General features: G+C 41.9%; 3 protein-coding genes across 3 annotated transcripts; 1 reads left to right on the top strand and 2 right to left on the bottom strand.

The window, feature by feature from the left end:
- The first annotated feature begins 1841 nt into the window (after positions 1-1841).
- On the top strand, positions 1842-3153 carry LOC132383754 (histone H1-like). Its single transcript, XM_059954957.1, has one exon. It carries the CDS (start codon positions 2218-2220, stop codon positions 2833-2835), a length of 618 nt encoding a protein of 205 aa, XP_059810940.1. The 5' UTR covers positions 1842-2217; the 3' UTR covers positions 2836-3153.
- A 744-nt stretch (positions 3154-3897) lies between these two features.
- Positions 3898-5900, bottom strand: LOC132383765 (histone H3). Its single transcript, XM_059954968.1, has 2 exons — positions 5890-5900; positions 3898-4331 (listed from the first exon to the last, which is right to left on the bottom strand). The coding sequence occupies exon 2, from the start codon at positions 4325-4327 to the stop codon at positions 3917-3919; it is 411 nt and encodes a 136-aa protein (XP_059810951.1). The 5' UTR covers positions 4328-4331; positions 5890-5900; the 3' UTR covers positions 3898-3916.
- Positions 5011-5322, bottom strand: LOC132383636 (histone H4). Its single transcript, XM_059954833.1, has one exon. The coding sequence runs from the start codon at positions 5320-5322 to the stop codon at positions 5011-5013; it is 312 nt and encodes a 103-aa protein (XP_059810816.1).
- Positions 5901-15021: the final 9121 nt, after the last annotated feature.

The following is a 15021-nucleotide window of genomic DNA, read 5'->3' on the forward strand; positions in this document are numbered from 1 at the left end:
ATTACCTTTGTATGAAAAGCTTGAGTTTCCAGGAGTAATTTGGCAGATGCAGGATCAGTTCATCCCTCAGCAGAAACAATATTTGAAAGGGAGAATGAGGCAACCATCACCAACAACGGAAGATAAAAGCAGCATAAAGGAACATGAGAGAGCAGAGAATATCACAAAAGTTAGCGGGAAGCTAAAGGATTAGAGGACTTAAAAAGAACAGAAGGGAACTAAATAGCAATATGGAGAGAACAGATGAATTATTAAAGTGACTGGCCAATAGTATAAAGGGGAATAAGGATTTCTTTCGGGTAGTTAAAGAGTAAAAGAGGCAAGAATGGATCAGGTTTCAGGTTTCCCATTCTCAGCGTTGGAATCGCATCCCTCCCTGAGCCTCTTTTGCACTGTTTAGTTTAGCACAGCGTGATAAATGCATTTCAATGGTGAGGCAGTGCACATTGCAAGAGACAATAGAGAGTAGGCGCAGGAGTAGGCCATTCGGCCCTTCTGGCCGGCACCGCCAATCACTGTGATCATGGCTGATCAGACACAATCAGTACCCCGTTCCTGCCCTCTCCCTATATCCCTTGTCCCCACTATCTATAACAGCTCTATCTAACTCTCTCTTGAAAGCATCCAAAGACTTGGCCTCCACTGCCTTCTGGGGCACAGCATTCTGTATATCCACCACTGTCTGGGTGAAAAAGTTCTTTCTGCATCTCTGTTCTAAATGGCCTACCACTTATTCGTCAACTGTGGCCTCTAGTTCTGGACTCACCCATCAGCGGGAACATGCTTCCTACCTCCACTGTGTCCAATACCTTAATAATCTTATATGTTTCAATCAGATCCCCTCTCATCCTTCTAAATTCCAGTGTATACAAGCCCAGACGTTCCAATCTTTCAACATGTGACAGTCCCGCCATTCTGGGAATTAGCCTTGTGAACCCACGATGCACTCCCTCAATAGCAAGAATGTCCTTCCTCAAATTTGTTGACCAAAACTGCACACAAAGTCAAACCAGTGTAGAACTTACACTGTGAATGGTCGGTCATTAGGGAGTGTAATGGGCCGGAGAGATTTAGGGGTAAATCTCTCACACACAGTACATTGAAAGTGGTGTCACTGGTAGACAGGGTGGTGCAGAACGGGGTTTAACATGCTGATCTTCATGAGTCAGGGGACTGAGTATATCAGTTGCGATATTATGTTATAGTTGTGTAAGTGACTGGAGGCCACACTTGTATTGTGTACAGCTCTTGTCACCGTTATAGGAAAGGGGGTTAAACTGGGGAGAGTGTAGAAAAGATTTCCAAGGATGTTTCCCGGACCTGAGGTTCTCAGTTACACAGAGAGTTTGGTCAGACAATGTCCGTTGTCCTTTATTCCTTGGAACCGGAATCATTTATCACCGTGTTATATGACAAGGAATCTGTCATTTTATTTTGACGGCAGTACAATGCGATGAAGGTGCAGATGTGAACATTGGGTCAGCATAACGCCAAGAGATTCTGGGAATCGCGAACAACGCGGACAAAATGCTGGAGGAACCCAGCAAGTCCGGCAGCATCTCCCACCAGAGTCCTGAGGAAGGGTCTCAGCCCGAAAAGTCGGCTGTTTATTCCCACCATTGATGCTGCCTGAGTTGCTGATTTCCGTCAGCATTGAGTGTGTATTGTGTCAGAGAGAGTGAGTTAAAGGAGCGGGCGGCTTAGACCAGTGTCACTGTGTTTGTGAGTCTGAACACATCGTAGGATTTCTCAGCGCCTCCTGTAGAAAATGAAAAGATTTTTCTGTTACGGAAGCGCCCCACTCCCCAGATCATTCCCGAAGAGGGGATTAACCGCAAAGTTTTAATTCGATTAAATATTTCAGCCATAAAGCAGAGAACAGGTCAACGATCGGGAGAGAGAACGCGGGCAATGCAGTAACGAAACGGGTTAAAATAGAAAGCGCTGCCTTTAATCCCGATTAAACTTTCTTTTCAGCGAACATTCCGGCCTCAGGGACGGACAGGGACTAGTCCGAGTTTCCGCAGTGTCCGATTTCAGTTGGAATCGGTGAGTTTTTGAGGAGAGAGAAACACAGAAAAATGAAGCCGCCGGGAGCTGCCAGCAGGATGTCTCCGCCCCGTCCGCTCGCTGCCTTTAAATGGCTCTGTGCCGCCGCCTTTCGCTTCATTTCTCATTCAGTTCTGATTGTGAGAAGGATTTACCAGAGTCGCCGACATGACTGAGACAGCACCCGCCGAAACTGCTCCTCCAGCCGCACCCGCCGCCGCAAAGAAGACTCCCAAGAAGAAGGCGGCTGCCCGGAGTAAACCAACCGGTCCCTCGCTGGGCGAACAGATCGATAAGATCGTGGCGGGTTGTCACGATAGGAAGGGTATGTCCGGTGCGGCCATCATGAAGGCTCTGGCCGACAGCGGTGTCGATGTGGCGAAACGTCGCCACCAGGTCAAAATGAGCATCAAGAGGAAAGTGGAAAGCGGCTCCTTGGTTCAGGCCAAGGGCTCGGGTATTTCGGGATCCTTTAAATCCGGTAAAGGGAAAACTGCCGTGAAGGTGGTGAAGAAAGCGAACAAGCCAGCGGCAAAGAAATCTCCAGGCAAGAAGCTTGGCGCCAAGAAACCAGCGGCTAAAAAAGCGGGAGCAAAGAAACCCGCGGCTAAGAAAGCGGCAGCAAAGAAACCAGCGACTAAGAAAGCGGGAGGTAAGAAACCCGCGGCTAAGAAAGCGGCGCCGAAGCCCAAGAGCCCCAAGAAAGCCGCAGCCCCGAACACGAAGGCGGCCAAGAAGCTGAAGTCGAAATCCGCGAAACCCAAGAAGACAGCAGTCAAAAAGTGAATTGAGAATCCACCATTTGTGTGTATCTGAACCCAACGGCTCTTCTCAGAGCCACCCACATCTCAGAAAAGAGCTGATTCGGAGTGTTGTGATTCCCGCGCCGGGTCCGATTGAGAACTTCTCAATGGAACCCGAGATTGCCGGTACCTCTGACATTTGGTGCGGTGTCTGAAAGGAAACGTGGATGCCCGAGCTGAGATTGAGAGATAAGGGATGTGGGCAGTTTCAGGCCCAATTCCTTCTCCGATCTGGGAGAGAGTGACAGACATTGACACCAGCGGATATTCAACTGAGTTGATTGGGTACTGCTGAAACCTACGCGAGAGGGGAGGGGGCGTGTTGAGAGAGGGATCCGTCTCTGGGACGGACTGCAGCGGGAGGATATATGATAAACTAACCGGTGGCATTGCCGACTGAACTTCATGCAGGCCCCAGCTAAAAAACTATATAGTTAATTTACACAAAACACTAATATCAAAAATGTACAAGAGAGTGAAATCTAATTTAAAAAATCACTATTTCCTGGTAGTCACCGCCCCCTGAAAACCCCCACTCTACCCCTCGCGTCGGCATGCTTCACTCCAATCACAGCGGACACGAACGTATCCCCATGTCCAAAGCAAACAAAACGGTAACAGCCGCACCAGCTGTACACGACAGTTTTGTGGGAGAAGTGAAGGGCCGGATGAGACCCTGACAGGGAGGGAAGCGCGCTAATCTCTGGATGCATTCAAGAGAGAGTGAGATAGAGCTCTTATACATAGCGGGGTCAAGGGATTTGGGGAGAGGGCAGTAACCGGGTACTGATTGTATATGATCAGCCATGATCACAGTGAATGGCGGTGCTGGTTATAAGGGCCGAATGGCCTAATCCTGCACCTACTGTCCATTGTCTATTATCTCCTGCCCCTCGCTGAATTACCCTGTCTGCACAGAACTGATGCTCGAGGTCAATTTGTGCAAAATCGATCGGCAGGGCAGATCGCTACTACAGTAATGATGAGCAAGCTACAGCCCTTTCCTTTGCCGTGGTAGTGGCTCTTAAAAGAGCCTTTTCTTGTGTTTGGTGTGTAGGCTGGGCTTAGGCGCGCTCCCCGCGGATGCGGCGGGCCAACTGGATGTCCTTGGGCATAATGGTGACTCGCTTGGCGTGGATGGCGCACAGGTTAGTGTCCTCAAAGAGCCCGACCAGGTAAGCCTCACTTGCCTCCTGCAGGGCCATGACGGCCGAGCTCTGGAAACGCAGATCGGTTTTGAAGTCCTGAGCGATCTCCCGGACCAGGCGCTGGAAGGGAAGTTTGCGGATGAGCAGCTCGGTGGATTTCTGGTAGCGCCGGATTTCCCTCAGAGCCACGGTGCCGGGCCGGTAGCGATGAGGCTTCTTCACTCCGCCGGTGGCAGGAGCGCTCTTCCGCGCCGCTTTGGTCGCCAACTGTTTGCGAGGAGCTTTTCCGCCAGTCGATTTGCGCGCTGTCTGCTTGGTGCGGGCCATTCTGCTTCAGGAGTGAGAACACGGGCTGAAATACAGGAACAAGATAGACGAAACGGGCTCCAGCACAGGCTTTTATACGGCTGGGAAGGGCCGTCCCACCGCTTATGACTGGCTGTGCACCAACTGTCTGTTAAAGGATCTCCTTGCTGCGATTGGTTTATTGATTTCATGCAGGCTGGCGGCGAATAAAAATTTACGACAAAATGGGAAACTGTTAATTGGCGGTCGGACTTCATCCAATCGGAATGCACTGTGATTGGCGCCCGATTATTTTCGAACCGCCCGCCAATTTCAGAGCACCCAGCCTGATAACTTCTTATTTACAATTAATTCTATCACGGATCATGTATTTTGTTTCATTTAATATCTAATTCCCTCAGTTTAGATTTGAATGCATGATTACGGAATAGACTCTCTAAACGAGTGAACTGATTTCTGTCCGAGATGGACAGAATGATTAAGATCGATATAAATGCATCCAGCATTCACGGTAATCACCGCCTGGAAAGGCACAATCGCAGCTATATATATTTCAAGCGGAATGATTAATCTGTTTCAAAAGTAGCTCAGCCAAATATATCGATAAAAATAATTAAAAGGTTGTGGACACGGCTCCCTCTGTGAGGCGGTGGGTGGCTCTTAGAAGAGCCTTTGTGTTGTGTTCGGGAGGAAGTGGGAGTTTTTCAGCCGCCGAAGCCATAGAGAGTGCGGCCCTGGCGTTTCAGAGCGTACACCACATCCATGGCAGTGACCGTCTTGCGCTTGGCGTGTTCAGTGTAGGTGACCGCATCCCGGATCACATTCTCCAGGAAAACCTTCAGCACCCCGCGGGTCTCCTCGTAGATCAAACCCGAGATCCGCTTGACGCCGCCACGGCGAGCCAGACGGCGGATGGCCGGTTTGGTGATGCCCTGGATGTTATCACGGAGCACTTTACGGTGCCGCTTGGCTCCGCCTTTGCCCAGTCCTTTGCCTCCTTTCCCTCTGCCAGACATGATGCTGTTTCACTCAGGTCGCTGCTCAGTGACAAACCGACTGCTGATGTCTCCTTTTGTACACAGCGCCCCGACCTGCCCGAGAAACGCGCAGAGAGACAGAGGCGGGGAGGGGAGGAGACAGAGTCAGAGTGACGGACAGAGCCGAGAGCGGCCTCTCATCGTCCAGCTCCGCCTTCACTTTACCACATCAGCCAATTTCCAACGGTCTATCCGACACAAAGAGCTCTTTCTCGATCTGTGTCCTCTGATCCCAGACTCCCTCACTACAGGAAACATACTCTCCACATCCACTCTATCTGTGTCCTCTGGTCCTAGACTCCCCCACTATAGGAAACATCCTCTCCACATCCACTCTATCTCTGTCCTCTGATCCTAGACTCCCCCACTGTAGGAAACAACCCCTTCACATCCACTCTAGACTGACAGAGGGACAAACTTTATTGATCCCGGGGGAAATTGGGTTTCGCTATAGTCGCACCAACCAAGAAAAGTGTAGAAATATAGCAATATAAAACCATAAATAATTCAATAATAATAAATTATGCCAAGTGGAAATATAAGTACAGGACCAGCCTATTGGCTCAGGTTGTCTGACACTCCGAGGGACGAGTTGTAAAATTTGATGGCCACAGGCAGGAATGACTTCCCATGACGCTCTGTGTTGCATCTCGGTGGAATGAGTCTCTGGCTGAATGTACTCCTGTGCCTAACCAGTTCATTATGGAGTGGATGGGAATCATTGTCCAAGATGGCATGAAACACGTACAGACCGGAGGATTTCTGGAAATTTGCTGATTCTCCTGCTTTAAGTTATAGGAAGTGCTTTTTCCATTCCGCAAATCCCGGAGGACCTCAGTCTGTCCCTCCCCTTCCTCATGACCAGTGCGAGCGTCCTCACACACAGCAGTTGGTGGCCGAGGGTGCAGTCACTTCCAGTGATGAGAGGGTTAATTCATCAGAACAATTGTTCCCCTGGGTCGCGAGGGAAATGAAAGTCCGGTCACATAAAGGACCAGGATATATCGGCAGATATAAGGATATACAGACCTCGGTTTGGCGCCTTCTAAAGCCCAGGTAAAGTGGTGGCTGAGGAGCTGGTGTGAGGTGGGTGAGGGCTTTAGGTACGAGGATCATTGAGGTCCCGAGGGAAAGGTGAGACGGGTCCAAGGAGGGGAGCCGATATGTTTACGGGAGCTCTCTTCGTGCTACACGGAAGAGTTTAAACGAGCCGGTATGAGGTCCTACACAGTGATTTTCAGGAAATAGGTTAAAAAGCAGGATTTCCAGGATTGTAATTCTCGAATTGTGGCCCAAACCTTGTGCTGGTGTGGTGAGGAAGCAATTGCTGCCGAGGAACCGATGCAGGAGGGAAGTCTTCAGATTCATGGATCAATGGGCTCCCTTCCAGTCAGGTGGGAGACCGGGACAAACAAGGCCATTTCCATCTGGACCGGAGGGGAACCAATATCCTCACCAGGAGGTTTGATGGTGTCACTTGGCGGAATTGGAACTGGAGTAGCAAGTGGGAGAATGTATGTCTGACAAGACAGTCTGAAAAGAACGAGAGCCAACGTCAGGCCAATAAACATGGTGGGATTGGTGGGCTGAAAGAAGTTTATTTCAACATTAGGAGTATTATGTTGTCGGACGTTCAGCTCAATATCTCTAGGTTTCATTGTTTTACATGTGAGTGGGGAGGAGGGGGGTTATAAGATGCAGAGGTTACCCCACTGGGTATGTCACAGCAAACTGGAGGGCTCACTTACAGAGGCAATCTACAGTCACACGGACTGGATTATAGTATTGGCCCCCAATAACCACCGGAAGGTGGATGAACACAGAGGTTTATGTTTAGGGAGAGGTGCAGAACAGAACTGTCATAGTGGGGACTTTATCTTCCCTCGAATTGACTGGATCTTGCTCAATGCTTAGATGCTCAAGATTTCTTCAGCGATTCCGAGGAGTGTTTGAAACAATATGTACAGAGCCCCACCAGAGGCGAGAACAGACGGGAATTAGTTTAGGGAAAGGAGCCAGTACAGCTGACGATCACCATTTATTTTGTTTGTTAGTTATGAGTAAGACAGAAGCCAAGGGGCATTGATTGGGAGCAGCCACTGTCAGACAAGTCGACATCTGACATGTGGGATTTGTTTAAAGAGCAGCAGCTCAGAGTTCAGGATCAGCATGTTCCTGTAAGGAGTAAGGACAAGGACGGTAAGGTAAGGGAACTTTGGATGAATGGAGAGATCCTGAATTTAGTCAGAAGGATACGGAAGGTTTATGAAGCTAAAATCAGACTGGGTATCTTTGGAATATAAAGATAGCGGGGAAATGCGAAAGCTGGTGATAGGAAAGGCCAAATGGGGCCTCAAACCGTCCTCGTGGAGTGGGATCAAAGATAATCCCAAGGCCTTTTGATTTATATTAGTTAAACAGGGATAACCAGAGACTGGAAAGGTCCACTCAAGATTAAAGGAGGAATGATGTGAAGTCAGACCAAGGGGCTAAGGTACTAAATGAGTCCGTTGTGTCAATATTTACCGAGGAGAAGGAATTGAATGTCAATGAAAACAGAGCGAGACATGCTAATGTGCTGGAGACGCTCATGGAGTGAGTACTGTTTTGGATTCGCTCCATAACCTTTACTTTTTTTAACCTTTGATCACCCTTATTCAGTTTATTTTTACCTATACCGAAAGTTTCTTTGTTTTTTTTTGTTTGGATTTACTGCCAAGAGTTTGTTGTGAACTTTTGAAGATATGCAAACAGAAATGTATCTCAGGTCTAAGGGACGGGATCCCGGACGCAATCCGAACGGTAACGGAAAGAAGCAGGCTCCGCCACAAAAAACTCAATTAACTTTTGAATTGTTTATGGAGGTTTTGGATAAAAAATTTGCTGAACTACAACAATTTTTTAAAGAAGATAGAAAGGCTTTTCAAGAGTACATGGTTAAGACGGATTTAGTAATTAAACAGCAACAAGCTCTTATTGTGTCTCTGCAAGAAGATGCTCGGAAGCGAGATTTGACTATTGAAAAACTGCAACAGGATTTAATTTTGACCATTAAGCTGATGGAAGCCCTTAAAGCCAAGAGTGACGATTTTGTGAATCGGTCCAGAAGACAGAAGTTATGTATACTTGGTCTTCCAGACGGCATAGAAAAAGATGACCCTTCGAAATATTTTGCTCAACTTTTAAAAGAAGCGTTTCCGACGATTTTCCCGAATAACCCTCCTTTATTGGATCGGGCAGATAGAATTCGATGTCGATCACCGAGTGCTACAGACAAACCTTCGGTGGTAATTATCCGGTTCCATTATGTACATGACAAAGTACAACTTATAAGAACAGCTCGTCGAGCAGGAATGATTAAATTCAAAGAATTTTGCTTCCGCCTGGTAGAAGACTTTAGTCCTGACCTTTTAAAAAGAAGGCTTCTTTTTAAACCGTTGATGGCTGAATGTTATGAGAAAAATCTGAAACCTGCGCTTCTATACCCTGCGAAGCTTCAAATTTCTCCGTCGAATGCTCCACAACAAGTTTTCACTTCAACTTCAGAAGTGAGAAAATATCTGGAGGAGAACTTCCCTACTGCTACAGACACCAGTCTCTAATAAATGAACGATTCTGATCGTGTAAGATGGTTCTCGATCTCTTAAACCAGAATTAAAATCTGGTTATTGGTGTAGGTTCATCCTATACTTTATACGTAAGTTAAAGTGTGATTTCGTCATGTTAATTGTTTTGCCTTATATATTTTAATCATTTAACTTCATACTTGTCCATTAACTTTGTTCCTTCGAAGGTATATTTTTAATTCTTTGAAGGTGAATTTTTCTTTGATTAAGATGGTGGTTTTTTGATAAAGATTTCTGGTTTTGCTACAATCCATCGCTTATCATAGCTTAAATATTTTTTGTTTTTTCTGGGCTAGAGCCCAATTTATAATTTTTTTTAGTGATTATATTTTTATTCTTTTTACAACTAACTATACTTAGAAATATGGTTTTTATTATAGCGATTTTAATTTTTAAAGTTGGGGTGATTCTTTTATATATATCCTTTATATATGGAGTGTTCTTCAGCTGACATGGGGGTAGGATTAGTCTTATTTTTACCCTTTTTAAGTCATAGTTTGGCTTTTTTTCTTTTTCTTGGGGGGGTGGGGGGATGGTCTGTTTTCTAATTTTATTTTTTTTTGTACCAGTTTGTGTTAGTTTTTTTATTTGGGCTGTTTTTGAACTTCAAATATGTCTGTGTTGTCGTCACTTCCGGGTCTTCTCTTTACTTTTGTTCCTCTTCCGGGTGCATGAGTTTATATGTTGGTTAACCCTTTCTATACCAAAGGGTTGATTTTAGAATTATGGCTCAGACCATTAATTTTGTGTCTTGGAATACTAATGGTTTAAATCATCCAATTAAACGAAAGAAGATTTTCAAAGTATTCCAAAGACTTAATGCTCATATCATTTTTGTACAAGAAACTCATGTGGGGAAGGAGGACAAATTTCGTTTTTTTAGATTTTGGCGGGGTCAACAGCATCACGCAAATTCAAACGCTAAAGTAAAAGGAGTTTCAATTTTTATTGACTCCTCTATTTCATTTGTTCAACATGATATTTTTTCCAATCCGAATGGCAGATTTTTGTTAATTCCGGGTTTACTTTGTAATAAAAAGGTTGCTTTGGTTAATGTTTACGCTCCAAATGTGGATTGTCCTGACTTTTTTAAGTCTTTATTTACCTCTTTACCCAATCTAAACTAATATAAGTTAATAATGGGTGGTGACTTTAATTGTTGTTTAAATCCTCTGATGGATAAAGCTTTCTCTATTCAGACTTTACCTAAGACTTTACTAATAAGTCGGCCACTTGTATTAACTCTTTTTTGACTGACAATGGAGTTTTTGATATTTGGAGATTCCAGCATCCTAATGACAAAGAGTTTTCTTTTTTCTCACATGTTTATCACTCTTATTCGAGAACTGATTATTTTTTTGTAGACTCTTGTTTTATTCCATTGGTAAGCGGTTGTAACTATGATATTATAGCTATCTCTGATCAGGCTCCATTATTACTTTCTATGAAATTTACGGATACAGCTTCTAATGCTAGACAATGGCGATTTGACTCTACCTTGTTGCAAGACTCTGACTTTATAAAATTTATGGAGGAGCAGATCGACTTTTTCTTTTCAACTAATTCTACAGATGATATTTCCTGCGGAACACTTTGGGACACTTTTAAAGCGTATATACGTGGACAGATTATTTCTTATTCTGTTGGTTTGAGGAAACGTACTAAGATGGAAACTCTCTTATTGGTTGATAAAATTAAAGAGATTGATAAATATTCGATTGCTCCTAGTAAGGAGCTTTACAAACAAAGGGTTGAACTTCAATGGAACATAGTTTGTTACTTACATCCTCGATTGAAAATCAATTAATGAAATCTAAATCTGATTTTTACATACATAGTGATAAATCTGGTAAACTGTTAGCTAGTCAATTGAAGAATGCTTTGGTTAAACGTCAAATCACTAAGATTGGTCAACAGAATGGGAATCTGACAGTTAATCATGATGAGATAAATAAGGCATTTCAAGACTTCTATACCTCCCTGTATCAATCTGAATTTCCTCAAGATCATAATACCATGTCTGATTTTCTTGGGAAATTAAATTTTCCAAGATTATCATCTGATGATCTTTTAATATTGGATACTCCTATTACGGATGTAGAAATTAAGGGGGCTATTTCCTCAATGAATTCTGGGAAAGCACCGGGTCCAGATGGTTATACAGTTGAATTTTTTAAACATTTTTCCGCTACTCTTTCCCCTTGGTTAGGTAAGGTTTTTGAGGAAGCCATTAGATTAAAGAATTTGTAACTATCTTTTTATAGAGCTTCCATTTCTTTAATATTGAAGAAAGATAAAGACCCTACTAACTGTGCTTCTTATAGACCTATATCTTTATTGAATGTAGACTCCAAGATTTTTTCCAAGTTACTGGCATCTAGATTGGAGAAGGTATTACCCAAAATTATTTCAGATGATCAAACTGGTTTTATTAAAAATCGTTATTCTTTTTTTAACATTAGGAGATTGTTGAATATTGTTTATACTCCCTCACATGACACTTCAGAATGCGTGATTTCATTAGATGCGGAGAAAGCATTTGATAGAGTTGAATGGCCTTACTTATTTAATGTGTTGGAGAAGTTTAATTTTAGTCCGATATTTATATCATGGATTAAATTGATTTATCATACTCCAGTAGCCTCAGTGTTTACCAATAATCAAAGATCTCCCTTTTTTCGCTTATTTCGGGGCACTAGACAAGGATGTCCTCTTCGTCCATTACTATTTAACATTGCCTTAGAACCTTTGGCAATTGCCATCAGACAATCACAGGATATTTTGGGTATTAATCGTGGGACAGATATTCATAAGTTATCTTTGTATGCAGATGATTTATTACTATTCATTTCTAACCCGGAGAAATCCACTCCAACAGTTTTATCATTATTGGCTCAATTTAGTGAGTTTTCTGGGTTTAAGTTAAATCTTAATAAAAGTGAATTGTTTCCTTTGAATAAACGGGTCCCAATTTATGGAAATTTACCTTTTAAATTAGTTAATGACTCTTTTACTTATTTAGGGATCAAAATCACAAAAAACCATAAAGATTTATTTAGATTTAATTTTTTACCCTTAATTGATCAGATTAAAGATTTGTTTACTAAGTGGTCACCTTTATCTTTATCCCTAATAGGTAGGAGTAATGCTATTAAGATGGTTATTTTACCTAAGTTTTTATATATTTTTCAAGCGATACCAATTTTTATCCTGAAATATTTTTTTACTAATGTTGACTCTAAAATTTCTTCATATATATGGCAGAATAAAAATCCCAGGTTAGGTAAAACATATTTACAGAAGACAAAAAAGGAAGGCGGGTTAGCATTACCTAATTTCAGATTTTACTATTGGGCAGTTAATATTAGATATTTGTTATGTTGGTTGAAAGATGGGGGTGGATCTTTTGGCCCTTGTTGGCTGAGTTTAGAAACTAAATTGGTATCAGCTTATGCTCTGGGTTCTATTTTAGGGACTTCTCTCCCTTTTGCTCTTTCTAAATTGTCAAAACAAATTGACAACCTGATAGTTAAACATACTTTGCGTATATGGTTTCAATTTCGGAGATTTTTTTGGGTTGACTCAATTCGTTTTAAATAGTCCTATTGTATCTAATTGTTTTTTTCACCCTTCCATTATAGGTCAAGCTTATTCGGCTTGGAAAACTAAGGGATTACTAAGATTTTCTGATTTATTTTTAGATAATTGTTTCATGTCTTTTGAGCAATTATCCAACAAATATAACTTGCCTAGATTTCATTTTTTTAGATATTTACAGATTAGACATTTTTTAAGTTCTGTACTCTCTACGTTTCCAAATTTTGTGCATTCAGATATTTTGGAGAGTTTATTTGAATTAGACCCTTTTCAAAAAGGGCTTATTTCAAAACTTTATAATATAATTATGAAGATATGTTCAGAGCCTCTTTATAAGACTAAAAAGGATTGGGAAAGAGAGCTTAGTCTTAGTATTTCTAGTGAGAATTGGGATAGAATTCTTCAATTAGTTAATACATCATCGTTATGTGCCAAACATTCACTAATACAATTTAAGGTCGTACATAGGGCCCATATGTCCAAGGATAAATTAGCACATTTTTACTCTCATATTAGTCCTATTTGTGATAGATGTCATTCTGAAATTGCATCTTTAACTCATATGTTTTGGTCTTGTTCATTTTTGGAGAAATATTGGAAAGATATTTTTGATATTATTTCTGCGGTTTTGAATATCGATTTACAACCTCATCCTATTACTGCAATTTTTGGTTTACCAATCTTAGACTCACTGCATTTATCTTCTTCTGCCCTTCGAATGATTGCATTTCTAACTCTGATGGCTAGAAGATCTATATTGTTGAATTGGAAAGAAATTAATTTAATTGGTTCTCTCAAACTATGTTATGTTTAAATTTAGAAAAAATTAGAAGTGGTACTTTTGAGACTTCTATTAAATTTGAAAAGTTATGGAGACCATTTATTCAACATTTTCATATGATGTAATATGACCCTGTGCCAAGTTCATTTGATTTCCCAGCTTTTAGCTTATGGATTTTGAGAGGACCGGAAATGACGGCATTGATGAATACTTATTTTTGGGAGATATTATAAACAGCCCCCTTTTTTTTCTTTTTTTGCTTATTTTTTCTTCTATATTAGTTATTAGATTAAATTAGCTAGTTTGGCATTATTTTTTTTTGTTTTTTTTTTCTTTTTTCTGTTTTCTTTATATCATATATTATGAAATATTTAGACTTACTATGTTCATACATATATTTTATGGCTTATGTTTTGGTAAACTCATTTATATTGTAACTATTATGTATGTTTTTTTTCATATGTAATGGAATTTATATTGGTAATTTCTTTATCAATATATCATTTGTATTCTGTCCATATTACTAATATTAATAAAAAGATTTAGAAAGAAAAGAAAAAGAGATTGAGGAGGAGGCTGTGCTGTGATGTCTGAAAAGCAATAAGATGGATAAGACTCCGAGAACTGAAGGCATATCTCCTACAATAGTGAAAGAAGCAAGTGAGCAGATTGCTGGGGATTTGACAAGGATCTATGTCGGGGTCATCAACTTTTTTGGCACCGTGGACCCATTTAATATTGACAATATTCTTGCGGACCGGTGGGGGGGGGGTTTGTTAATATATACCAGAATAAAGGTGAAACTATAAGTCACTTATAACTGGCTAATTAATACACTCAATTTTGTTTCTAGAAGGGTTTATCTAAAGAATTTAATATTAAACACACAGTGTATATTTTCCTCCCATGAATATAGTGATAAATCAATTATAGGTCACTTATAAGTCAATAGCATCATAACATTTTAAGTAACATTTGGATATTAAACACAGCGCATGTTTTCCTCGTATGAACATATAAAATCATTGCAACACACCAATATCGGTGAATCAGTAAGAGTCCTGGGCTTGTTTCCCTGCAATAAGGCAGACTCATCGAGGGGTGATGGGAGACAGCAATACTCAAAGGGGGTTCCTTATGTCCTGACGAAGGGTCTCAGCCCAAAACATCGACAGTGCTTCTCCTTATAGTTGCTGTCTGGCCTGCTGTGTTCCACCAGCATTTTGTGTGTGTTGTTTGAATTTCCAGCATCTGCAGATTTCCTCGTGTTTGCTCTTTATATCCAGTCTATTCCGGAATTTAGTTTTTGTTGCATTCATTGCAGAAAACCCCACTTCACAGAGATATGATGTTGGAAACTGAAGCAACGTTTTCAGTCCTTTCGTGGCTATCTCAGGATATTCAGCCTTGACTTTGATCCAGAATGCCGGCAGAGATGTTATGTCAAACATATTTTTCAACCCACTGTCATTTGCAAGCTCGAGGGGTTGATATTCTTCCCACGCTGTCAAGGATGATTCACCGGGAACATTCACAAATAAGTCAGCGACCCATTCCTTTGCACATCTTGGGTCATTAGCAGTTGGGAAGTAACGCTCGAATTCTGTCGACAGCGAAGATAGGTGATCGCACACCAGCTGTGAGAAGGACGGTGCAGCCTCAGTTTCCCCCAAA

Source organism: Hypanus sabinus, chromosome 31 (assembly GCF_030144855.1).
Source record: "Hypanus sabinus isolate sHypSab1 chromosome 31, sHypSab1.hap1, whole genome shotgun sequence".
Classification (NCBI taxonomy): Eukaryota; Metazoa; Chordata; class Chondrichthyes; order Myliobatiformes; family Dasyatidae; genus Hypanus; species Hypanus sabinus.

Excerpts from the sequence above, each read along its gene's own strand:
- LOC132383754 (XM_059954957.1), top strand. The coding sequence starts at position 2,218 with ATGACTGAGACAGCACCCGCCGAAACTGCTCCTCCAGCCGCACCCGCC.
- LOC132383765 (XM_059954968.1), bottom strand. The coding sequence starts at position 4,327 with ATGGCCCGCACCAAGCAGACAGCGCGCAAATCGACTGGCGGAAAAGCT.
- LOC132383636 (XM_059954833.1), bottom strand. The coding sequence starts at position 5,322 with ATGTCTGGCAGAGGGAAAGGAGGCAAAGGACTGGGCAAAGGCGGAGCC.